General features: G+C 38.8%; 2 protein-coding genes across 4 annotated transcripts in view; one reads left to right on the forward strand and one right to left on the reverse strand.

Annotated features, from left to right (window-relative positions):
- LAMB1 (laminin subunit beta 1) overlaps nucleotides 1–4,883 on the forward strand; it is a 70,726-nt gene extending 65,843 nt beyond the window's left edge. Inside the window, exons 31-34 of the mRNA XM_021682939.2 lie at nucleotides 14–155; nucleotides 2,649–2,825; nucleotides 4,243–4,402; nucleotides 4,581–4,883. Coding sequence (XP_021538614.2) covers nucleotides 14–155; nucleotides 2,649–2,825; nucleotides 4,243–4,402; nucleotides 4,581–4,717 — 616 coding nt within the window. The 3' untranslated portion in view covers nucleotides 4,718–4,883. The remainder of the gene's footprint in view (nucleotides 1–13; nucleotides 156–2,648; nucleotides 2,826–4,242; nucleotides 4,403–4,580) is intronic.
- A 2,351-nt stretch (nucleotides 4,884–7,234) lies between these two features.
- DLD (dihydrolipoamide dehydrogenase) overlaps nucleotides 7,235–26,068 on the reverse strand; it is a 38,299-nt gene continuing 19,465 nt past the window's right edge. For 2 of the 3 annotated variants that reach the window (XM_044920287.1, XM_021682908.1), the window contains 9 exons: nucleotides 24,803–24,903; nucleotides 24,296–24,439; nucleotides 23,781–23,882; nucleotides 10,832–11,022; nucleotides 10,106–10,276; nucleotides 9,615–9,804; nucleotides 9,051–9,188; nucleotides 8,053–8,142; nucleotides 7,235–7,958 (listed from right to left, as the gene is read on the reverse strand). In XM_044920287.1, coding sequence (XP_044776222.1) covers nucleotides 7,893–7,958; nucleotides 8,053–8,142; nucleotides 9,051–9,188; nucleotides 9,615–9,804; nucleotides 10,106–10,276; nucleotides 10,832–11,022; nucleotides 23,781–23,882; nucleotides 24,296–24,439; nucleotides 24,803–24,903 — 1,193 coding nt within the window. In that variant the 3' untranslated portion in view covers nucleotides 7,235–7,892. The remainder of the gene's footprint in view (nucleotides 7,959–8,052; nucleotides 8,143–9,050; nucleotides 9,189–9,614; nucleotides 9,805–10,105; nucleotides 10,277–10,831; nucleotides 11,023–23,780; nucleotides 23,883–24,295; nucleotides 24,440–24,802; nucleotides 24,904–26,068) is intronic. The other variant, XM_044920288.1, reaches the window with a different exon arrangement.

Below are 26,068 nucleotides of genomic sequence, written 5' to 3' on the forward strand. Positions count from 1 at the left end.
TTCTTTCACCCAGCAAAAGCGCAACTGATGTTAAAGTCACCGCAGACATGGTGAAGGAAGCGCTGGAGGAAGCAGAAAAGGCCCAGATTGCCGCAGAGAAAGCCATAAAGCAAGCAGATGAAGACATCCAGGGAACCCAGAACCTGCTCACTTCGGTAAGATAGTGGGGGGAGAGAACACTCACAGAAACTCTACCTGCAAAGCAAGTGCCTTTGACAGTGACGTGCACTCTCACAGCTGAGCATGGAAGGGCTGCCCTAATTTCAGGAAAAGCCAGACGACTGCGTGAGCGCGGGTGCTAAAGGACCCTGAAGACACTGGATCGTTAAGCCCCCTTCACTTTCATAGTGTATGTGTTTCTATCTCCCTTTTCCTTCAAGGACTCACACAGACACTCTTTAGCAGTAGGAAGGATAGTATTAATTTCAAAATTTAGTTTTAGGAAACTTCTGCTGTATCTCAAAACTTAGGAGGTAAGCATTCACAAAATTTTGCTGAAATTTTAAAAACCGCTGAAGAGCAATGAAGGTCAAAATGCTTCCAGTCCCCAATTCTAGACAAACCTGATAGGGATCTTATAGCTAAACAATCTGTTTTGCTCAGAATGCATTAAGTAAACTCAACGCCCAATGTGGGGCTCGAATTCACGACCCCAAGATCAAGGGGCACATGCTCTACTGACTGAGCCAGCCAGGGGCCCCAAAAACTTAACCATAAGCAGAATGCTCTTGACTCAGGGACTACAAGATATTAAAAAGTATACATGAAGAGTTTTTCACATGGACTTAGTGCTTTATTCTAAAAATCCTATCACTTAAAAGTAATGCAAGTATAATTGTCATTTTTCAAAAGGCAGTCCTACAAGCAAATCTTTCCATCCAATTTTAGCAAAGTTCATTTGTTTTATAAAAATGGATGGGAAATAAAATGGACTCCTATGATCCCTACCCACTTCTCAGAATATACTCTGAAATTAGATACCATTAGTCTGCACTGTCACGCTTCCCAGGCCAACAGCCCCTAATGTTTAAAACCTGAGAGGTGGTCTTTCAACCTGCTTTTCCTACCACTGGTTGATAGAAACCGGTCTTCCCCTATTCTGTCGTGCTCAATAATATGAGACTCGACCGTTCCTCGGCCACTTTTCCTTCTTAAATTTTGAGTTAAGGCCCTTTCTTGTTCAAGTATAGAAAAATTACATTTTCCCACTAGACTATGTTCTAACCCTTTGATTATTCTGATTTTATATCTCCAAGGTTTTGCAAAGTTCTCAATGTGCTGTTAACATTTTAACGAACTTTATCTATTTAGCTGACTTTATAAAATACTAAGTTTTGGGGCACCTGGGTGATGCAGTCGGTTAAGCCTCCGACTCTTGGTTTCAGCTTAGGTCATGTTCTCAGTGTTGGGAGATCGAGCCCGGAGTCAGGCTCCACGATAGGCTCAGGGGTCTGCTTGAGATTCTCTAAAATAAATCTTTCTAAAAAATTACTAAGTTTTGAAAAGCAAAATGGAAAATATAAGATTTAATCAAATTATAGGTAATATTATTTGGCTTGACGATGTAAGTGAATGATAGTTTTTTTCAGGGACCCTAGGGGACAGGAAACATTTAAGAAGCAAAAAGAAAGTCTTAAGCAAAAATAACTTCTAAACTATGCTATTAATGAAAGCTTGTCAAAATTGATTCACTCATTTATAAAGCTTATCTTCTAAGAATTAAAACTACTAAGAATATTTTTCTATGTTGATGGGTGAACTTAACAATCATTTGGTTTGAAATACTTACAAATTTTGCCATGTCTATATTGATTTACTAGTTTCATTATGACATTATTGTTACTCAGACTTAATTCTATGGAATAGACCCATCCTAAAAGGGAATTTATTTAAAAAAACTAGGTGCTCAGTGAAACTGGTTCTTCTGTCATGGGTCAGGCTGCTTACTTGGGCTCGCTTTTCAAAATCAATGTTTACTGATTATTCTTTGAAAAGAGATATGTGGATCCTCACCAATTACCCAGATATTTTTTTCCCAAATGACTTCGAGTGTTTATGGGTTCCAGCCATCACTTCCCCAGACGACATGCCATCTCACAGTCCTAGGGTGACTTTTCTGAGTTTTCAAGAACATTTCTGGTCTGCCTTTAGTAATTAGCTGAGAATACTCAACTTTCCAGATAGTTTCTGAAGACCCATAACCTCCACTAGAGTTTAACGTTTAACATTTAGAGTGGACAGGAAAAACTAAAGGTGACTTGGGAGTTACCATTTTCCCACCCACATGAATTTGGAAATTTCTGTGGAAATCCTTCCTCTCACATCTGCTTATTTGTGACCATTGTTTAGCCAAAGCTTGCAGGTGTCCTTAAAATGCTTTCTCAACCCATCAAGCTGTCTGGGGGTGGTTCAGTAAGAAGTTTACATGAATTTCCAGCCGAGATCATCAGAATTACGGAAAGAATAAAGTTAGGCACTTTATATAAGCTTTCCTGAAATTTTATTTTCCTTTTGGTAATTTTCTCTTTGGGTCCAGAGCAAAACAGCAAAGCAGCCTTTTAGTCTTCCTCTAAATTTGTATTCCTAGCACGCCCAACTACTTGTTGTTCAATTAATGGCTGGCTGGGTGACTGACATTATACTTGCAGATTGAGTCTGAAACCGCTGCTTCTGAGGAGACTTTGCTCAACGCCTCTCAGCGCATCAGCGAACTAGAGAGGAACGTGGAAGAACTGAAGCGGAAGGCAGCCCAGAACTCTGGGGAGGCAGAATATATTGAAAAAGTGGTGTACACGGTGAAACAAAGCGCAGATGATGTTAAAAAGGTAAGAAAGCTTTGTAACTTCACAACTGTGTTCATAAAGGAGCAACGGTCTCCTCGTTGCCTTCCTTGGAACCAGTAAGGGACATGGACCCAACAGCTATTCATCAGAAATATCCCCAGTGACCCGTTTTGAAATAGCAGTCATTAGAGACCCAGATGGAAAAGAGTGGGAGTGGAAAGGAAGGTGTCCAAGAAGCGTGACCTAAGCCCTCATATCCAGACTTGGAGAAGGAGGCAAAAAATGAAATTAGGGGCGGAAGTCTTAAAAAAAATACACAGAGCTTATACTTTGCTAATTCAATTAGGAAGGCCTTTATGGCATACAGTAATTACTTGGCCATTTGAGAAGTCTTGAAAAGCAGGGTAGAAAAAGCTTAAGGCGTCTGTCACAGAACCGCTAGCAGGAACTAAATCTCACATCTTCTACACTCACTCTGAATTAACCACCCCTTCCTTCTCACTGGAAGGTACTATGTTTTGCAGAGAAAATCTCATACAACCCAAATTTTTCACTAGAAGCCACGTAATCATTAAAACATACGTTCAGCGGGCAAATGTTTATCTCCAAAGAAACCTTTTTACACTTTTGAGGGGAATGTGTCAACTGTTAAATGAACAGTAGGGAGTTATAAATGGAAATTTAGTCAAGATTTTTCCTTGAGGTTAATGTAGCTTTTAGGCATTACAGAAGGGTGACCTCCTTCCACCTCTGGTTGGGGAAGAGAACAAAACGGGAAGAAAAGTGCACTACCCTGTCCGTTTTCTCTGTTGTGGTTTTTTCTTTCTCGTGGTTCTGAGAGCATACGTCGCCCAAGTAGTCTTTTTACAGAGCATTTTTTCCAAAAACACAGCATTTGATTACAGTAAGATGAACAAGACCCTGACCTTGAAATCCCTCTATCAATGGCTACTGTTTCAGCAGTGTTTCTCAAAAGCACCTGCAAGAAGCACCTTGTCAAACCCACACCAATTTCTCATCTCCTCACCACCCCTGCATATGCTACCATCTCCTCTTTCTTTCCTTCCTTCCCTTAAATCTCTACACATCCTACACTAGTCACAATCCAGATGGTCCTCCTGTTTGGCTCTTCAAATGGGCCTTTTCTGATATCTAAAGGTTTGGATCACAGCAACCCTACTTTACAGAAAACCTACTTTTTTACCTCTGTATAATTATCTTGTGACGTCTCCAGAGAAAAGTGCTGAAAAGATAAAGGCTTAGCCCTGGAGACCTGCTACAACTCCCAAAATGTCTTTCAAATCAAAAAACTCGTATGTCAGTGTTGTATTTAATTCCACTGTTTCAGAATATTTAATTATTTACACCGAATGGTTTAACGCCTGAGTACCCTTCTGAGCTTGCCACAAGGACACTCTTAGAGATTACATGTGTCCTCTCTGTCTACTTGGAACTACAGGCTCTGGACGGTGAAGTTGATGAGAAGTATAAGAAGGTAGAAAAATTAATTGCCAAAAAAACCGAAGAATCAGCAGATGCCAGAAGGAAAGCTGAAATGCTACAAAATGAAGCAAAAACACTTCTGGCTCAAGCAAACAGCAAGCTGCAACTCCTGAAAGGTGGGTCTTAGGCTCGTGCTTTCATAAGGTATTTTAAAATTAAGACCTCCGTGGAGTTTATTTAAAAGGTTGAAAATCTGTTCACTTTGTCTTGGGCCTTATAGGCAGAAAGGATCAGTAGGAGATGGAGATCCTAGTATAATTTGCTCAGACTTTTTTTTTTTTTTATCTCCCACAGATTTAGAAAGAACATATGAGGACAATCAAAAATATTTAGAAGATAAAGCTCAAGAATTAGTAAGACTGGAAGGAGAGGTGCGTTCGCTCCTAAAGGATATAAGCCAGAAAGTTGCTGTTTATAGCACCTGCTTGTAACGGAGGAGGAGGAAGGGCTCGAAGGTGGCCAAGGTGACCAAAGTAACAGAGCTCCATTTAAAAAACTGACTTCATGATCTTCAAAATACAGCTCCTTACCTATTTAATGTTTTTAATCACCACATTTTGTACGGAGTTAAATAAAGTACAGTCCTTTTGTAAAAATTTATATTTAGGATAATTCTTAAATTTTACTTTTACTCAGTGTTTGTGAATCCCTTGAAGCTAGGATCTTTTCAATGTAAAATGGTTTTATAAACAAACTGCCTTCACGGGACCCTGATTTCTGTTTTGTCTATAAACAAGCGATCATCTTTTTGCTAGGTCAGTATCCTCCACACATCTGCCCCCCGGACCACCTCCTAGTGGGGTGCCCAGGCGGAGGGGAGGGGAAGTCATACAGCCTGAACCCCCTTCACCATTTCAGTGGCAGCTCAGTTGCTCCAATCTCCAAAACTCCTCTAAATACTCCTTGCTCTGAGAAAGAGAACAAAAAGCAATTTTTAGAAAATCAGGCTTTTAAGTGTGAGCAATCCTGGCCCTATGCTGGGTGGTTGGGGGGGGGGGGGAGGTTGAAATGAAATCCAGCCGGAGTTTAGGAACACTGCTCCTGCCAACTAAGCAGTGCCAATCACAGTATAAAGTGCTGTAACTTCTCAGTGTTTCCATTGTACTTTATTAGATTTCACAAACTAAAAGATTCTCTGCTACAGTCTGTATGTGAGGCCAAAACAATCACAGAACAATCACTTATTCCACAGGATAAAGAAAACAGTTGAATTCCAACTGCCAAACCCACGTCAACCTCAGAGCTGAGCTGGAGAATGGGCCAAGCAAGGCCTAAGTGGTCTTTTCACAAATTCCTATTAGAGCAAGACAAGTTCTGTGTAGCACTGAACCATCATCCACACCTACAACACAGCTGCATTTGAAGCTGGGCCTGAACCGAAGTTATGTAAACAGATGTAATATAAACAATAAGGCAACCTCCCTCTCCTTCAAGGCAATTACTTGTCACTTTTATTTAGGTAGAGAGCCTACTGCCCAGCAAATTGGTTTTACCTCATCATCTGCTACAGCAACTAATTTTTTTCCCTTAATCTTAAGTATTTCACTTAAAATAGAAATCCTTACCTGTACCCACTCCTTTTTAGCTAAACAACTCAAGATGTCACTTTGAAATCACTCATTTTCATCAACTCAGGGAACTGGACAGCTAATTCCCACCCTTCACAAGCCAAGAAAATACTAAGAACTTAGTAAATAAGTGAACATTTAAATCTGTTTTATACCCACAACTTCATTCCCACCTAGACAGAACTATTTTGTGTGTTTCTATAGCCAGGACTTCATATTAAACTCTATTTCTCACTATTTTTTTTTTCCCTAGAGTAGGGGACATGTCTGGAGTTTAAATAAGCTAGCACTTCACAGAATATCGGGATTTCAGATTTTAAAACACAGAGGTCATTTCCAATAATGGCCAAGTAGCACATGTCAGGCCAGCCCTCCTGCTAATAACTACTGCAAACTGAACAAAATAGATATTTTTTAAAATAAAGGTCCTGGAGAGGGGAGTTGACAGAGAACAGCACTGGGTGAAACTCCCATTGTTAATGGCTTTTCACGTGAGGGCAGGTCCCAGCCAAGTATGACATCAGGGGGAAGCCAAGTTTTACTGGTTAAGGAATTGAAGGACTGAGTCAGGGGCAACTAGAAAAACTAATACATGGAGGGGGGGGGGCTCCCAACTCTGCTATCATTTGCCCAGTGTCCGGCTGAGCTATGCACTACACACGCACGGGACAGAGGCAATGCAGCCAAGGTAGAGCTCAAACAACGGGGTAGATGTTTCAGCTGCTGCCCCCCAGCAAAGACAATGCAGTTGGGGTTCAGCCAAGTTAACTGCCCACTGAAACAGAAATTCCCTATTTTTCAGAGGTAGGTAAGAAAATCCAGAGTCTTTACAATGGATCATTCATAATAACTATAGTAGAGTCCAAGACTACTGGACATAGAAGAAGTTGCAATCAAGTGAGTATCTAGTTTGCATATTTCTAGTACTTTTAAGTTTTTCCTTTTTAGAATATGCTATCCTAAATCTGATTCTTAAATTTAGTTAAAAAACGCAAAAGCCTATTTTAACATTTAATACTTTGTTACTGAAGTGTTTCAAGAGCTGGCCATTTTAAACATTAATCAATAAATATGATTTTATAGCACTCTTTAAAGAAATAGTCATTTACCCAGCCACAGATACACTGGAAATCCAAAGACAGCGGATTAAATTTTCCCATATGCTGTGTCTCCAAAAGTGTATGCTCCAGTTAGTTGGTAATACTAAAACAGATGAAAGGGTAATGACCTTTTAAATGCCTTAACGTTGTCCCCAAGTGTGGTAAAAAGATAGATCCAGGCCTAGAAGAGGAATAATAAACAGAAATAAGAATATACACTATAGGTAGTCCTAAAAGAACTAGGACCATCTTGACATCCACTCAAAACAACCAGTACATGAATATTTAGGACTGTTTATTTCTGTATTTTCATTCCCTGCTGTAATACATTTACATCTTCATTTAATATTTGAATTTCACAGATACACCTCCTTAATTTGGTTAACTGTAGACCTCAATGGGTCCTTAAAAATTTAAACATAAATTCTACCTCTAAACTGCAAGAATTTGGGGATTAAATAAGTGAGAGATCGTTGTATTTACATCAGTTTGGTTTATACATATTTTAATCTTAATTCTAATGACTGTTTCCAATATGAAAACCAAGTTTAAAATAACTTGATCACCTTGCTTCAAACACAGCTGGCTCACATACCTACGCCAGCTCCATCCATGTAAGTAAATCAACTTTACAATAGCAGAGATAAAAGCTAAGAAACATAAATTTAGTGAAGTCGAATCTTCCAGAAACTGCATGAAAAATTTTCCTGGATGCTACTATAAAAGTAGCTTTTTTCTGCAATATTAATGCACTGAAACAAAGTATTAAATTTATTTAAAATAGATGAGATTATTCCATTCTGTCCGAACCTATTAAAACCTTCCAAAAGTTTCATAATTCAGTCCTAGAAATTCTTGGAGCTGTGAGCATTTCCTGTTCAGAAATGTGACCTCCACAAAAGCTCCCAGGAAATTTCAGAAAAATATAATCTTCTAATTTAAAAGTTGATTGATTTGCCGAATGATGCAGCCAGGTTTGCTTCTCTAAAAGCTTCTGATAAGGTCTGCAAGGGAAGAAATTTAAAATTAGAAACCAAATATTTGTGGGTGAGAAGAAACCTGAGGTAACCATTAATTCTGTATGCTGTTGATAATTACCGGATGCGCATGGCAGACTCTGGCTATATCTTCACAGGATGCTCCGTACTCCAGCGCGAGAGCGGCTTCATTCACCATTTCACCAGCACCCTTTAAAATAACAGACCAAGAAGTCATTTTCTTCCCATGGCAAAAACTACAAGCTAACAGGATTCGCTGTTAGAGCAGTTAACTAACTGCCTCCAGTCAGGAAAAGCTTAACAGGAAAGGTGGCACAGAAGACAAGAGCTTGGGCTCTGGAGCCAGCTGGCGTGGATTCAAATCCTACTGCGGAGTCCCTCCGAGCACTCACTCTGTGTGAGTCATTCCATTTAGTCACTTCAAAAATGGGCAGAGCAACTCCTGCCCCCCAGAATTGTGAACATTAAGTTACTGCATGTATACAGAAAAATGTATTACAGACTAAGGACTCCAGTGTTTCATCATCATCATCATTACAGCAGATCCCGAGGGGAAGTGCATACTTCAGGGTCAGTGGTAGGAAGGGCTTTCTCTTAGGAGGTAACATCTGAGCTGAGACCTCACAGGAGCCAGTCATGCAAACACCTGGAGGCACAGCATTCCAAGCTATGGGTTCCACAAGCACAAAGGCTCTAAAATGGGAACACTGGCCTGTTAGGAAACTGAAGGCCCATGAGACAGGGAATTAACGAGCGAAAGGGAAGGGTGGGAAGACATGAGGTCAGGAAGGCAGACAGGCCCAGAGTTAGCGGGGCCTTGTACCTAACAGCCCGAGGCGGAAAAGGGCCACTGACGAGTTTTCAGCAGGCCCAGGGCCCAAGGCCCAGGGCAGGTCTCAAGAGGATACTGTCAGTTGCGGTGCGGAAAGCAGATGATGTGACAGGCGAGCGTGTGAGAGTGCCGCCGGTCGCTGTCAGAAACAGCACACAAGCTGCTGGTAATTAATAACCTCGGCATGTAAACAGCAGCTGGCTTTACATCAGAACAGCAGCGCTTTCCAGAAATTGTAATGGGATTTGGGATTTTAGGATACTCACTGGTCCTAGAATATGTGCTCCCAACACCCTGTCTGTTGATTTCTGTCCCAGAATCTTCACCATGCCATCTGTGTCCGCATTTGTCTTAGCTCTGCTGTTAGCAGCAAAGGGGAATTTCCCAACCTTGTACTCAATACCCTGCGAGGGACAGAAAATGAGAGCCTACATAAACTCTGAAAAAATGCATTCCTGTTGGCGCAATCATCTACCACTGGTTCAGAAAATAAACCCCAAGAAGGCAATTCTTCGGAGTCTACTGAGGGCAAGACCAGAACTGACTGTCTGCTAATGAAATACATTTTGGGTAAAAGCACAAGCAAATGCAAATGTCAGTCTATCTGGGTATATTTCAAAGAAAAATGTAAGAGCTCTGGAATTACTCGTTTGAAGGCAAGCAAGTGAATGATCTCCTCTATGCCACCAACAAAGGAAAAAATATATAAACTATAATGTTCTACATAATTTCCAAATGCATTAATACGGTAAGAAAAGGATTCTCAACCACCAGTGTCATTAACTCAATTCACACGATGGCATTAAAACTACCCCCGCATTCAGAATTACCTCTTCTTTCAACTGCTCTTCTGATTTGCCGACCCAAGCAACTTCCGGGTGTGTGTAGATCACGGACGGTACACAGTTGTAGTCAATGTGCACAGCGCCGCCGGCCATTCCTTCAACACAGATAATGCCTTCGTCCTCTGCTTTGTGAGCCAGCATTGGACCGGCAACCACGTCACCGATCGCGTAGATACTGCCACAGAGATCAAAGAACAGTCAGCTTCTGCCACCACATCTGCTCCTCTTCATTAGGCCATGGTGACAGAAGTTTCTAGTTACTAAGTAACCAAAAAATATATGAAGTACACATCTGTGAGTTCAGGGTCTCATCTCTGGGTAATGGAAACATTCAATTATTTTTGTTTTTACATATGAGTTTACTCTTCTTCCCCAAAGCCAGTGCATTTTTTAAGCATGACAAAAGTCTTATTTTCAAAATAGAGTTTAAAATAAATTTTTAAACTTTTGAAAATGCAAATAATTATCCAACTTACTTTGGAATTTTAGTCTGGAATCTGGTATTGACTGGAATTCTACCTCTAGGATCTAATTCGATTCCAAGCTCTTCCAGTCCCAAGTTCTGAGTAAAGGGTCGTCGTCCAATACAAACCAAGAGTACATCACACGTGATAACCTCGGCTTTCCCACCAGAAGCACCTTCAACACTAGAGGACAAACAGCGTGTGACTGTTAAACACACATCGACAGAAACAGCTGAGAGACTGAGAAATGGAAGACCAGATGTTTCTCGAGTGCTGCTGACACTTCTAACAAACCGGAGTCAGGCAACGAAAACATGTACAAATCCTCTAGAGGTCTATTGTTCAAACTGCACACAAACAGGTAGGAGAGCACAGGTTGAGAACATAGGACTTGGAGTCAGAAAGATCAAGTAATGGCTCCAAAGTGCCAGGCACACAGTAAGCAATCTAGTATTATTACTGATTTCCCCAGATATATCTAAAAATACTGAGTTTTACTGAACGTTGAGAGTTTAAATATTTCTGAACGTACACTATGAGAAAGCCCATTAGAGTGAGAACAGTGGATTAAGTTTCCTAGCATCAACTTAATCATGAATTTCATTGGACCAATTTAATAAGCAATACGGAGTTACATTAAGCAATAAAATGGCCCTAAATCTGATTCTGAAAAAAGGAGTGTTTTCCTTAAGCACACAGATAAAGATATGATATCAACACCAAATGGAGCATACTTACGAAACATCAATTTTTCCATCTGACTTCTTGGTAGCACCAGTAACTTTTGTATTCAATTTAAATTTAAATCCTTGTTTTTGAAGGATGCGTTGAAAGTTCTTAGATATCTCCATATCAATTCCAACTCCACCAACATGACCTAAAAACTCAACTGCTGTCACATCTGCACCAAGTCTTTGCCAAACTGAACCCTGTAGATAATTTTTAAAAATCACAAAAATAAAAACAGGTTTCTAGAGCAAATCTTTACTGAAGCATCGTAAATAATCTCTTGTCAGATACTCTCTTTTGTTAGTATGTCCCTATCAGAAGCTCTAAAGTTTAAAATGAACACCCTGGCAAATAAATACATTTCATGTATTTCACATATTAATCTGTTCATTCCTTCAACATTTATTGAGCACCTACTACATGCCAGACACACATCAGTGAACAAAATGCTGCCCCCAGGGAGCTTATATTCTGGTAGAGGAGGCAGATTAAGTAAAATTCACACAGAGGACAGTAAAGTGCTCTGAGGAAAATAAATCAGGAAGTGGAACCAGGACTGCTGGAAGGAGTAAGGCTGTAATTTTAAAGAGCATGGTCATCAGGGAAAGCTTCACTGGACTGACATGTGCACAACGAGAGGGAATGAGCTACACGGGAATTGGTCCAGGAAGAGGGGAACAAGGGGGAAAGAAGGTCCTGAAGGAGAAGGAGAAGGTCCTCGGACTCCTACTAATTACTGGTATTTGTAAAATATTAAACTGGCTTCATATTTTATTTTCTCAACAGAAAGTAAAATGTTTACTTTTTCATTCAAATTAAAATTTAAACTGAATGCTGGTTTTTAACAACATTTTAAACAATTAAAATGTTTGGATGCCTATTTATGAGATAGGTAAGATGAATATAATTTTACAGCATTAAATAAAATATGAAAAACAATGAACATATCCTTTTCAAGAATTTGTATTAAAATCATCTGGTAATTTAAAATAAGAGGTTTACCTTTCCAATTAGGTTTATGCATTCATTTTTAAAATTTCCAGAGTTTTTGGAATGAGAGCTGAGTTAACTAAAGGCAATACAGTGACACTAAAAATCCAATCAAAAGCTTATGCAAAAATTAACTCAAAACGAGTGACGGACCTTATTGTAAAACCCAAGACTATAAAACTTACGGACAAAAACATAGGAAAGAACCTTTGTGACCCTGGGTTAGGGTCACACAACACCAGAAGCACACCCATGAAAGAAAAAAAAAAAAAATGAGACTACATCAAAATTAAAAACTTCTCTTCTAAAGCTAATATTAAGAATAGAGACAGAGAAGCCACAGACGGCGAAAAAAATATTTGCAAAACATCTTTATGATAAAGGATTTATATCCTTTGCACAAAGATCTCTCAAAATTAAATAGCAAATCCAATAAAAAACCAGACAAAATAGTTAAAGAGGTATGTCACAAAAGACAATGCAGAGATGGAAAATAAGCACATTAAGAAGATGCTCCACATTACAAGCCACTAGAGAAACACAAATTAAAACACCCAGGAGCTACGTCTACACACCCATGAAAATGGGTCAAATCAAAAAAAGCACCACAGCTACTCGTGGGAGGACACACAGAGCTCCTCAAAAGGAGAACTACCATTTGCCCCAACAATTCCACTCCTAGGTTTACACACAAGGGAAAAGAAAACAGATGTCCAGACAGAAACCTGTACACAAACGTTCACAGCAGTGTTGTTGTTCGTAAGAGTCCCAAAGTGGAAACCAGCCAAGTGTCCATCAACGGATGAATGGAGAAACAAAATGTACTCTAGCCACAGAATGGAGTATTTGGCCCTGAAGAGTTACAAAGCATACGTGAACCCTGAGAACATGATGCCAAGTGAAGAAGCCAGAGACATAAAGGCAACATATTGTATGAATCCTGCAAATGTGAAAAGTCCAAAATAGGCAATTCCACCATCCCAGAAAGTAGGTTAGTGGTTTCCAGGGCCTGGGAGAAGGGAGGAATGTAGAGTCACTTCCAGTGGACGTGGGGTTTCTTTCCGAGATGACGAAAATGCTCTGGAATGAGGATCGTGCTGCCAACTGCACAACTCTGTGAACATACTAAAAAAACATCACTGGACTGTACACTTTATTTAAATGGGTGAAGGATATAGGAACTGCATCTCAATGAAGGTGTTAAAAATACACTCCTCTGAACCTAAATTACAAAGTAAGAAATAGTAAATCAAGTCAACATTGTACGCCTGAAACTAATAATATATTCAACTATACTTCAACAAAAAAAAAGAATAAAAAAAGAACATGTGGTATACATACACAGGAATATTATTCAGCCACAAAAAAGAACAAAATCATGACATTTTCAACAACAACAAAAAGAAATAGTAAGAAAGTGGGAAATGGTAAGAAGCATCATCTTGAATTCAAAGGAGGGAATAATGAGCACAGAGAGCTGGACAAATGCCTTCCTCTTAGGAAAACGGATTTTAAAATCCTAAGAAATAGGAAAACTCTAATAGTATCTACCAGATATTAGACGTCAGGCACTGTGTTAGAGCTTATTAACCCAGACACTGGGTTAAGTGTTTTATATATATTACCTTACTAAATCCCAACAATAGTCCTATAAGGCAGTTCCTCTTATTAAAATGGGGACTTTTATGATGAATCAACTAGTTCAGAGAAGCTTATTCATTTAACAATAAGCACATAAGTCATTAAGAAGCAGAGCTGAAATTCAAATTTGAAACCTGATTCTAAAACCTATATTCTTAAGCACTACATTAAACTGGAACGGAAAAAGGTAAACTATGAAAAAATAAAAAGTCACATGAATAATCTTTATGAGAAATTTAAGAGAGAAGTATGACTACCTGGTAAGTTATCTCTAGTAAGTTTAAATTTTTTTTTTTCAAAGATTTTTTTATTGATTCATTTGAGACACAGAGAGAGAGAGAGCGTGAGCAGAGGGAGACAGAGAAGCAGTCTCCCCGCTGAGCAGGGAGCCCGATGCGGGGCTCGATCCCAGGACGCTGGGATCATGACCTGAGCCGAAGGCAGATGCTTAACCATCTGAGCCACCCAGGCGCCCCTAATAAGTTTAAATTTTTAAAAAGACATTTGTAAAAACATTCAATATAGAAAGAGACACCTAAAATATTAAAATGTTTAAAATGACCCAATGCTTATAAAAATACCCTAAGGCAAAAGTGCTGAAATGAAAGAAAGAGAATTATTGCTTTGGGTTATTATTATTATACTTACTAACAGAAGAAAGTAAATCTATGTTATTCCTTTTTCTTGCTCATTTTATCCACCCATGAGAACAACTTTCAAAGTGGAATGAATGGAGGAAATATTAAGCAAGATAAGAAAACTAGTCATTTTTGATAAGTTAACTCTCCAATCAAACAAATCTGATCATAATTTGATGATAGAGACACTGTCAGTCAGTGAATTCTGGGAACTTAATTAGCATAAGGGAACTGTCAAATGGAGCCAGACAGACAATAAATATATTGCCTAAAATTTTCAAAAGTGAAAAGAACAGATTCTGGAAAATTGATTTTGAAACGTGGAACAGAGGTCAAGCCCTGCTAAATACTTGAAGAGATGATTAAACAGCTGGTTTGGTAATCATCAGATACTACAAGTATTCCAAATAAGTCATGTAAACTGATCTTTTCTGGACTGGACAATAATGTAGGATCTTTTTATTAACAGCAAAGTCTTCAAAAAAAAAAAAAGAAAGAAAATTTCACATCCCTTAGATGCGATACATCAGTGGAGATTCAAATACATTTTATAAACAGGTTAAACACTGTAGAGTCAGATAGCTTTCAATACTTCATACTGCTGTGAAGGACACCAGAGACAGTTTCATTAATCGATTTAGGTAAGATCAGATGATAGGCCACATGCCTTAGTTTAACATGCTTCCCAGATTTGTGAATTACACATGGCAAGAAAAAGCAGTTAAGTGTAAGGATGACCAAATCAAGACAAAGGAAAAGCATGGAATAACAGGTATAAGTGAGCATCAGATTAAAGCAGGGATAAAGGTTCAAAATCCTTTATTTAGGTTTATTTATTTAAATTTAGGCTTAAAAACTCAAAATTCCTCAAGCAAAAGATGTGAATTTTTCAACTGACTATAAACTCGATACGTGCTTTGAAGAAGAAAAAATAATTAAATTGATCCTAAGGAATTACATTAAATGAAGTAGATTACATATCAAAAACAAGTTCTCTCAATTATCCAGAGTATCATGCTTAGTTCTGAACACCATTTCCAAGTGATCCTGATAGACGAGACCAGGATCAGAAGGATGACGACAAAGTAACGATCCGGGATCTACAAGCCCTGTGTAAGCAGCATTAAGGAAAGCAACAGAAATTCGAATATGAATGACACTCAGTCCTTGCCTTCAAGGAGCTTATGGTCCTGTAGGAAAGGGAGACATAAACAAATGCAATATACTATTAACTAACAGGCGATACAAAGATGCAGACGTATCATACTCAAGACTCAAAGAAAGACCTGTACCTTCTCAGAAAAAAAGAAGTCTGGGCTAAAAAAGTAACTTCTAAGCTGACTTCTGAAAGGTATTAACACGTTTACTCGGCAGTAATAATAAAAGCTAACACGTGACTACTTGTTATGTATCAGCCACCGTGCTATGTGCTAAAGATGCACAGTCCATGAAACAGCCATGACCTCTGACCTCAGGCAGTGGATGATTTAATGAGAGACAAGTGAACAAGAAAGATCAGTAAAATGAGATAAATACTGTAGCAAGTTACAGGTGCAATGGGACACTCAGCAAGAGTACCTAAGGGCATGTCGGGTTGTCAGGGAAGGCTCTGAGAACAGCAACTGGGAGAGGGAAGCATGTTCCAAACAGAAGGCCTACAGATAAGAGAAAGAATGCAGCTTGTTCGGAAACTGGTATTTCACTGTACCTGGAACGTAGTTTGAGAGGGAGAAGGGCTAGAAATGAGGCTGGAGATTTGAGCCACGGCCACATCATGCTGGCCTTTCAACAACATTGAAGATTTTGAATTTATCCACTAGTTACTGAAGGATTTTTAGCAGGGAAGGGACAGGATTACATTCTTGTTATAGGAGAGGACTTCAGCCACTCTGGGGAGATTAGATTAGAAAAAGATGAAAAAAGTCAGAGACTCAGGGTAAGAAATGACACTGGCCTGAACTGGGATCTAAGTAGATGCGTGTAAAAAGGAGGCCATATTCGTGAGATGTGTGTCTTGTAGCGTCACATTAGGACCCACTGTCGGACTCAGCAGGAGGCACGATGGCATGACATAAGTCACGTACAATTCCCAAACTTCCTGCTTAAGCCTCTAGATGTAGGGTGGTACACTGAGATGAGAAATATTACGAAAGAAACGGGTTTGGGGTTTGTTTATTTGAGGGTGAGAGAGGGACGAGGGAGAGGAAAAGGTTAAGTCACAAATTCACTGAATTCAGCATCTGTGAGAAAGGTAAGTAGAGATGCTAATAGGTGCTTAGATATAAAAGCCCAGAAGTGTCCAAGATGGCAGCATAGGAAGACCCTGAATTCACCTCCCACAGATAGATGGAATCTATACCTCCATATACAGCAATTCCTCTGGAAGAGCTGAGGAATGACTGAACGCTTCCGTACAAGGATAGCGGGACCATGCAGAGAACAGGCGGAGAGCCTGAGACATGGTAACAATGGGAACACGACCCCCAACATTACCAACTGCAAGAGGGAGGGACAGCACTGAGGAGCTACGAGCAGATTTGCCCACCCTGGGGCACAGCAAAAAAGCACAATCCTTTAAAGAGCCAAAAGACTATATAGTGAAGAAAACGCATTTACTAACCCTATAGCATAGGCTAAATGGAGGGGAAACTGCTGGAAATCTCTCCAGAGCTGGAGAGGCTAACAAGTGCCATTGATGACGTTCCCTCTCCACCTTGATAGCGCAGACAGGAGCAGGGCCCAGGTGCCCTAAATGGCCTGCCGCCTCAGTGAGCCCTGGGCCCCTAGCCCACACCAGCTCCAGCCATCCCCCTCAAGGCCAAGGCACCCCCAGCTCTAGCCCGCTTCAATGAGTACAATTATAAATTTAAAAAAAAAAGTTAAGGGGACTCAATTAAAAAATGTAAAATATAGTAACAAGTACATAAAACATGGAAGGTGAGGGAATATAAACGAAGTCCTTTTAGATGTTCAAATTTAAGTGACCATCAACTTAATACAAACTCCTATATACATAGGATGTTATATAGAACCACATGATAGCCACACAAAAAAACCTATAACTGATACACAAAAAATAAAGAGAAAAAGCCAAGCACAACACTAAAATCATCAATCACAAGGAAAAAGAGCAAGAAAAGAAAGGAACAGAGAAAAACTACAAAAACAATGAGGAAACAATGAACAAAAAGGCATTAAGTATATAGCTATCAATAATTACTTTAAGCATAGTCTAAATACTCCAACAAAAAATACAGGCTGATGGAATGGACAAAAAAACAAGACCCATCTATCTGCAGCCTACAACAGACTCATTTCAGACCTAAAGACACCTGTAGACTGAAAGGGAAAGGATGGAAAACGACATTCCATGCAAACAGAAGCCAAAAAAAAAGCCAGGGTATCAAAACTTACATTAGACGAAATAGACTTTAAACTAGACTGTAGAAGAGAGAAATGTTATATAAAAAAAAAAGATGCCTTAAGCAGTACCTTTTGGTTTGGAATTTTGTAGAAAGTATTTTGGTTAAAAAAAAAAAAAAAAGGATCCTGTCTGATACAGAGTTCTGGGCATGGAACTGTTTTTTGGCAAATCCAGACACAGAGCTCTTACTGCTGTATGTAGAAGACACGACCTGTAGGAGCTGGAAGGTATCAGTGTTTCTCACATTGTAAAGCACTGCCCTAGGAAGGTGAAACAGTTGTCTTTTTGAAGGATTTTTTTTTTCCTTCTAGTTCTTTGGGTTTTGATTTGATATTTTAAGCTCCCTGGTTGAGTGTGTTGTCTTTGTTTTTGAGATCTACTGTATGTGTTGAATAACAAGCTATTTCCATTGTACTGTACATTTTCTCATTTAATTGTTTGCTTTTAATATTCATACAATGTTAAATATGAAGTGACCGTACAATAGTTAGGAATTTCTTTACTTACAAAAATCACTGGAAATGATTAAATCGCTTTTCCCGTTCAAAAAGTAAAAATAGGGGTGCCTGGGTGGCTCAGTCGTTAGGCAGCTGCCTTCAGCTCAGGTCATGATCCCAGGGTCCTGGGATCGAGCCCCGCATCGGGCTCCCTGCTCTGCGGGAAGCCTGCTTCTCCCTCTCCTGCTCCCCCTGCTTGTGTTCCCTCTCTGGCTGTCTCTCTCTCTGTCAAATAAATAAAATCTTAAAAAAAAAAAAAAAAAAAAAGACTGTAACAAGAGACAACGGCATTGCATAATGATAAAGGGATCAATCCAACAAGAGGATATAACAATTGTAAATATCTATGCACCCAACAGTGGAGGACCTAAATACATAAAACAAATATTAACAGACATAAAGGGAGAAACTGACACTAACAGTAGGGGATAGCCAACTTGCATTAATGGAGAAAATCAGTAAGAAAATCGTGTCTTTGAACAAGACACTGAACTAGATGAACCTAACAGATATATATAGAACATCTGATCCAAAAACAACAAAATACATTCTTTTCAAGTGCACATGGAACATTCTCCAGGACAGATCACATGTTAGGCCACAAAACAGGTCTCACCAAATTTAAAAGTATTTCGGGGCAGGGCACCTGGGTGGCTCAGTCGTTAAGCGTCTGCCTTCAGCTCAGGTCATGATCTCAGGGCCCTGGGATCGAGCCCCGCATCGGGCTCCCCGCTCTGCGGGAAGCCTGCTTCTCCCTCTCTTGCTCCCCCTGCTTGTGTTCCCTCTCTCGCTGTCTCTCTGTCAAATAAAAAAAAAAAAAAAAAGCATTTCGGGGCACTTGGGTGGCTCAGTCGGTTAAGTGTCTGCCTTTGGCTCAGGTCATGATCACAGGGTCCTGGGATCGAGAGCCCTGTGTTGGACTCCCTGCTCAGAAGGGAGTCTGCTTCTCTGTCTCCACTCTGCCCCTATCCCCTGCTTGTGCTCAATCTCTCTCTCTCGCTCTCAAATAAATAAAATCTTAAAAAAAAAAAAACAAAAAACAAAACAAACCAACAACCAACCAATGGCTCAACAAAGAAAGCAAAAAGAAAATTAAAAAAATACATGGAGACAAGTAAAAACTAAAACACAATGGTCCAAAAGCTTTGGCACAAAGAGGAAGCAGTTCTAAGATGGAAATTGATAGCAATACAACCAAAAAACAAGAATAATCTCAAACAATCCAACCTTACAAAAGAAACTAGAAAAAAAAAAAAAGCAAAGCCCAAAGTTAGTAAAAAGAAGGAAAAAACTCAGAGCAGAAATAAATGAGACTAAAAAATAATAAAAATCAATGAAACTAAGAGCTTTCTTTGAAAAGATAAATGAAATTGACAAACCTTTAGCCAGACTCATCAAGAAAAAAAGTGAGGGCCCAAATAAATGAAATGAGAAATTAAAAGAGATGTAAAAACCAACACACAGAATTACAAAGGATTATAAGAGACTACAACGAAAAATTACATGCCAACAAATTGGACAACACAGAAGAAACCATTAAATTCCTAGAAACGTACAATCTTCCAAAACTAAATCAGGAAGAAACAGAACACCTGAAGAGACCAATTACTAGTAACAAAACTGAATCCGTAATCAAAAGGAAGCTTCAGAAACTAGGCAATATACTCTCAGGTTGAGGTATGAAATAAATTGTTCTTCCTCCAAAAATCAAAAACAAAACAAAAATCTCCCAACAAACAAAAGTCCAGGACCAGATGGAGTTACAGGTAAATTGTACGGAACATTTAAAAAAGAGTTAAAGCCTATCCAAACTATCAAACTATTCCCAAAAAACAGAATAGGAGGAAAGCTTCCAAATACATTCTACAAGACCAGCATTACTCTGATAACCAAACCAGACAAAGACACTTAGGAAAAAAAAAGAAAACTACAGGACAACATCCCTAGGAACACAGATGCAAAAATCCAAAACAAATGCTTGGCAACCAAATTCAACAATACATTAGAAGAATGATTCACCATGATGAAATCAGATTTATTCTGGGGATGGTTCGATATCCTAATCAATCAATACACCACAATAACAAAATGAAGGATAAAAATCATATGATCATCTCAATAGATGTAGAAAAAACATCTGACAAAATTCAACATCTGTTCATGATGAAAACTCTCAACAAAGTAAGTTTAGAGGGAACATACCTCAACATAATAAAGGTCATATATGACAAACCCACAGATAACATCATACTCAAGGGTAAAACACGGAGAGCTTTTCCACTAAGACTAGAATAAGACAAGGATGTCCCATCTCACCACTTCATTCAACACAGCACTGGTATTCCTAGCCACAGAAATCAGACAAGAAATAAAAGGCATCCAAATTGATAAGAAGTAAAACCGTCACTATTTGCAGATGACATGACACTACACAAAGAAAACCCTAGACTCCACCAAAAAATTATCAGAAGTGATAAAAGGATTCAGTGAAGTTGCAGTATACAAAAATCAATATACACAAATTGGTTGCATTTCTATACACTAATAACAAAGTGGCAGAAAGAGAAATTCAGAAAACAATTCCATTCACAACTGCACCAAAAAGAATAAAATACCTAGGAATAAACTTAACCAAGGAGGTAAAAGACCTATACTCTGAAAATTTTAAAACACTGATGAAAGACATACCATGCTTATGGACCAGAAGAATTAATATTGTTAAAATGTCCTTACTTCCGAAAGCAATCCACAGACTGAATGCAATCCCTATCAAAATACCAACAGTAATTTTCACAGAACTAAAACAAATAATCCTAAAATTTGTGTGGAACCAAAGAAGACCCATAATAGCCAAAACAATCTTGAGAAATAGAAACAAAGGTTGAGGTAACATAATCCTCAAGATATACTACAGATTTCAAGATATACTACAAAACTGTAATAATCAAAAAGTAAATTAATGGCACAGAAGAGACACAGATCAATGGGACAAACTAGAAAGCCCAGAAATAAACCTATGTTTATGTGGTCAATTAATCTATGATAAAGGAAGCAAGAATATGCAATGGGGAAAAGACAATCTCTTCAATAGTGTTGGGAAAACTGGAAAGCCACACACCAAAGAATCAAACTGGAGCACTTTCTTACGCTGCACATAAAAATAAACTCAAAATAGACTAAAGAACTAATGTAAGACTGGAAACCATAAAATTCCTAGTAGAAAACATAGCTAGTAATCTCTCTGACATTAAGTCTTAGCAACATTTTTCTAGATTTGTCTCCTCGGACAAAGGAAACAAAAACAAAAATAAACTGGGACTACACCAAGATAAAAAAGCTTTTGCACAGCAAAGGAAACCATGAAAAAACAAAAAGGCAACTTACTGAATGGAGGAAGAAATTTACAAATGATATATCCTATAAGGAATTAATATCCAAAATATATAAAGAACATATACAACTCAACATCAAAAATACAAATAATCCACTTAAAAATCAGACAGAGGACCTGAACACTTTTCCAAAGACGTACAGATGGCCAACAGACACATGAAAGATGCTCAACATTACTAGCCATCAGGAAAATGCAAATCAAAACCACAATGAGATATCACCTTACACCTATCAGAATGGGTATTGAAAAGTGAGAAATAATAAGTGTGAGCAAAGATGTGGAGAAAAAGGAACCCTCATGCACTGCTGATGGGAATGTAAATTGGTGCAGCCACTGTGGAAGACAGTTTGGAGGTTCCTAAAAAAATTAAAAATAGAAATACCATACGATCCAGTAATCTGCTACTGAGTATTTACCCAAAGAAAAGGAAAACACTAATTCAAAAAGATATATATATGCACCCCTATGTTTTAATGCAGCACAATAGCCTAGATATGGAAGCAACCCAAGTGTCCTCTGATAAATGGATGAAGATGTACTTTTATACACAATGGAATATTATTCAGCCATAAAAAAGAATGGATTTTTCCGATCTGTAACAACATGGATGGACATAGAGGGTATTATGCTAAGTGAAGTAAGTCAGACAGAGACAAATACCATATGACTTCACTTATATGTGGAATCTAAAAAAAACAAAACAAACAACTGAACAAAAAAAGCAGAAACAGACCTGTAAATATACAGAATAAACTGGTGGTTGCCAGAGGGGAGGGGAGTGGGAGAATTGGCAAAATGGGTCAAAGGGAGTGGGAGGTAGAGGCTTCCAGTTACAAAATGAGTAAGTCATGGGGATAAATGGTACAGCATAGGAAATAATATAGTCAATAGTATTTTAACAGTGTTATATAGTGACAGATGGCAGCCACATTTGTGGTGAGCACAGCATAATATATAGAGTTATGGAATCACCATGCTGTATACCTGAAACTAATATAACACTATTATGTCAACTATACTTCATTTAAAAAAAGAGAGAGAGAGAGAGAGTAGACCGCTAAATTTAATCAGGACTACAGTTTTGTCAAGCAGGTATGATGATGGCCAAGGAGGTAAGGGACTCAAGAAGAGCAGCTACAGTGATGGACTATGGAATCTAAGCAGATCAGGAAAGTAGTCAAGACAGGAAATGGAGGGAGCAAAAACACAGAGGGACCTAAGGACTAGGGCACCTGGGTGGCTCAGTCGGTTGGGCATCTGACTCCTGATTTCAGCTCATGTCAAGATCTCAGGGTTCTGAGATCGAGCCCCACATTGGGCTCCGTGCCCAGTGCAGTCTGCTTGTCCCTCTCCATCCCCCCAACTGCTCTCTCTTTCTCTCTCGCAAATAAATAAATAAATAAAATCTTTTTTGAGGGGCGCCTGGGTGGCTCAGTCAGTTGGGCGGCTGCCTTTGGCTCAGGTCATGATCCCAGGGTCCTGGGATCGAGCCCCGCATCGGGCTCCCTGCTCCACGGGAAGCCTGCTTCTCCCTCTGCCACTCCCCCTGCCTGTGTTCCCTCTCTCGCTGTGTCTCTCTCTGTCAAATAAATAAAATCTTTAAAAAAATAAAAAATAAAATTTTTTGAAAAAAAAAATGGAGAGGTCACTGGTAATACAGGAAAGTCGCCTGATGGACAGGAAAGGAAAACAAGGTAGGCAGAAAGCATGAAATGGCAAGGTAGTCAGAGAGTTGCAAGCAGTCTGACAAAACATAACAGGGATCAAGATGAGGATGGAGAGAGAGGGAAGAGCCACAGAAGTTTTATCTAAAATGCAGTTTCGGGCACCTGGGTGGCTCAGTCGGTTGAGCGACTGCCTTCGGCTCAGGTCATGATCCCAGGGTCCTGGGATCGAGTCCCACATCGGGCTCCCTGCTCTGTGGGGAGCCTGCTTCTCCCTCTCCCACTCCCCCTGCTTGTGTTCCCTCTCTCGCTGTCTCTCTCTCTGTCAAATAAATAAATAAAATCTTAAAAAAATAAATAAATAAAATAAAATAAAATGCAGTTTGTTCAGACTGAGAACTATCTTCTGAAGGACTGACGGGCTGTCAGATTTGAGTATCTGAAGGGCTGTCAGACTTTTAAAAAATCAATTCAGTTCTAGGGAACCAGAAAGGTGGCAGATACAGGGAAGCAGATTTCAAAATAAAAGAGAATGTCCTAATGACCAATGATTACATAAATAAATTGTCTTGAAAACTCTTTATGACTCAAGTGTTTAAGCAAAATTCCATGTTGCTCTGCTTGCAAGGCTGTACAAAGAATCAAACAGGGGACCATGAAGTCCCTTCCAACTCTGTGAAGGCAATAAGAGAAGAAAAAGCATTACTTACCAATTCTACACCTATTACTCCTGCACCAATGACAACCATCTTTTCTGGAACTTTTTTTAAGGATAAAGCACCTGTAGATGACACTATTGTATCTTCATCAATCTGTAATAAAATATATAAAATCAAAATTATTTGGAAAAACCTACTGTTTTATAAACTGACCTCACAAAAATACTAAGACATTTATTTGTTTTGAGGTATCTATGACTTCTATCCATACACTCAATTTTATTAAATCCCATTAAAAATGCTCACTTAAAACTTCCATCATTTGGCATTTTAAAACAAAATGGTCAGTTTTAACTTCATCATGGATTCAACTCCATCTTAATATGAAGTGTTCTATTTCTGGTCAAAATCACTGCAGAATAAAGACAGTCAGCTTCCCAAAGCTGAATGACTGTCAACATATAGTATTTCAGTTAGAAATTTCTCAAAGTTCATAAATAGCATGAATAAAGTAGTTTATAAAATGTCTTTCTGAAGGGAGATTGTACCAGTTGTAAAAAGCATACCGTGATTCCAGGAAAAGGAGTAACTTCTGAGCCTGTAGCTATAAGAATGTTCTTTGTATCAATAACTTGAGTGCTGCCATCAGCTTTCGTAGCAGTGACCTGATTTTTGCCAGTTATCTTTCCATAACCATTTACGTGGACAACCTTTATAAAATAATGTTTATAGATTTACAAAGTTTGAAATGATTTTCGTGATTTAAAAAAACATGATTAATAGGAAAAAAGTACTCTATTAAATAACACATCCAATACAAAATGCTTCCTTACTTAGTAAGGCTACGCATGGAGCAGCAAAAAGTTCTGTATGTCAGAGAAATCTATTTCAGGTTAGCATACAATTTTTAATTAAATAAATACCCCCAGGAAAAAACAAAACAAAACAAACAAACAAAACCCAAAACAAAACAAAAAAACCCCAGCAGCCAAGTTCTAACAGAATCGCTCTATCAGCATAATGTTTAATGTGTATGTAAAATAAAGCAGACGTCTGCACGTTAAATCACTGACCTTATTCTGTTTGAATAAGTGGGCAATTCCACCAGTTAAAGCTTTTACTGCTGTACTCTTCTGCTCCATCATCTTCTCCAAATTCAAGCGAACTTCAGACACTGTGGTTTGTTAAAGAAATCTTTAGTCCTTAGCTAAATTCTTGAAGCAAGAGGCTATTTTTCACTAATCAAGGTCTGGAAAATTTCAGCCTAATGCTTACAGAACTGTATAAAAGGCAGTATTAAAACTTCTTAGTAACTGATACAATAATCGTAGTTGGCAAAAAGGCCAACAGCATCATACCTCAATAAATAGAACCTTTCAAACACTGTAAAAAGTCCACCTTTGGGAAAAATTCAGTCCAAAATAGACATTATATCCCACTGTGGCAACATATTCTCCAAACACCTTATGATGATAGGTCTGGATGAGATTTAAATAGAAATGGCAAAGTAAAACATCACCTGAAATTTTAAGTAAAAAGAACACTGTTTCATGAAATAAAAACTAACAAAAATAATCATCTGAAAACTTTAAATATAAAAACTTAATATAAAAGAATTTAATAAACTGGATTTAATCACTCATTTAACTCAGAACTCTGAAGCAACAGTATAATAAGACTCAACACAACTTCAGAAAAGGGATATCTCAGCAATCAGCTCATGCAAGCAACACATATCTCAGAGATGAGGAAACAGAGACCCTGAGAGATTGGACTGACCTGGGGCCAAAGGGCTACAATAGGAAGCTTTGCCTACCATGCAGGTTCTCTTGACTAACCCCGTCTCTTCTTTCCTGAGTAAGGAAAGTACGTGTTCACTCTACCTTTCATCTACTTTGATCTATTTGCTTTAGTGTTCACATCTATACCCACTGGACTGCGTACTACAGCCCATTCTTTCAGAAGCCTACTGCTACAAACAAATGAAGGAAAAACTATTACCCCTCCCCGCCCTCTGGTATGTTTAAGCTCTCCCTAGAACCCCAACCCTTCTGGATGTATCTGTCAACAACTGCTGAGAAAGGATGAAATGAAAACCGCCCAAAAAGAATGGTAGGATACAAGATATACGAAATTAAAATGGAATGTCCTCCCTTTACACTGTGCTGCACCCCACCCCTTCTTTGTTCTTCCCCCTACCAACTTAGGTAGACCAACCTACCTACCTACTAACCTTCCTTCCTTCTCTGCCCATAGCACTCACAGGAATCCAGGGCCAGCTCCCCACCAAAATATCTCCAGGTTTCAGGGAAATTAAAACTGACTCTTCACACACATAC

The sequence above is a fragment of the Neomonachus schauinslandi genome, chromosome 12, assembly GCF_002201575.2.
Source record: "Neomonachus schauinslandi chromosome 12, ASM220157v2, whole genome shotgun sequence".
NCBI classification, from domain to species: domain Eukaryota; kingdom Metazoa; phylum Chordata; class Mammalia; order Carnivora; family Phocidae; genus Neomonachus; species Neomonachus schauinslandi.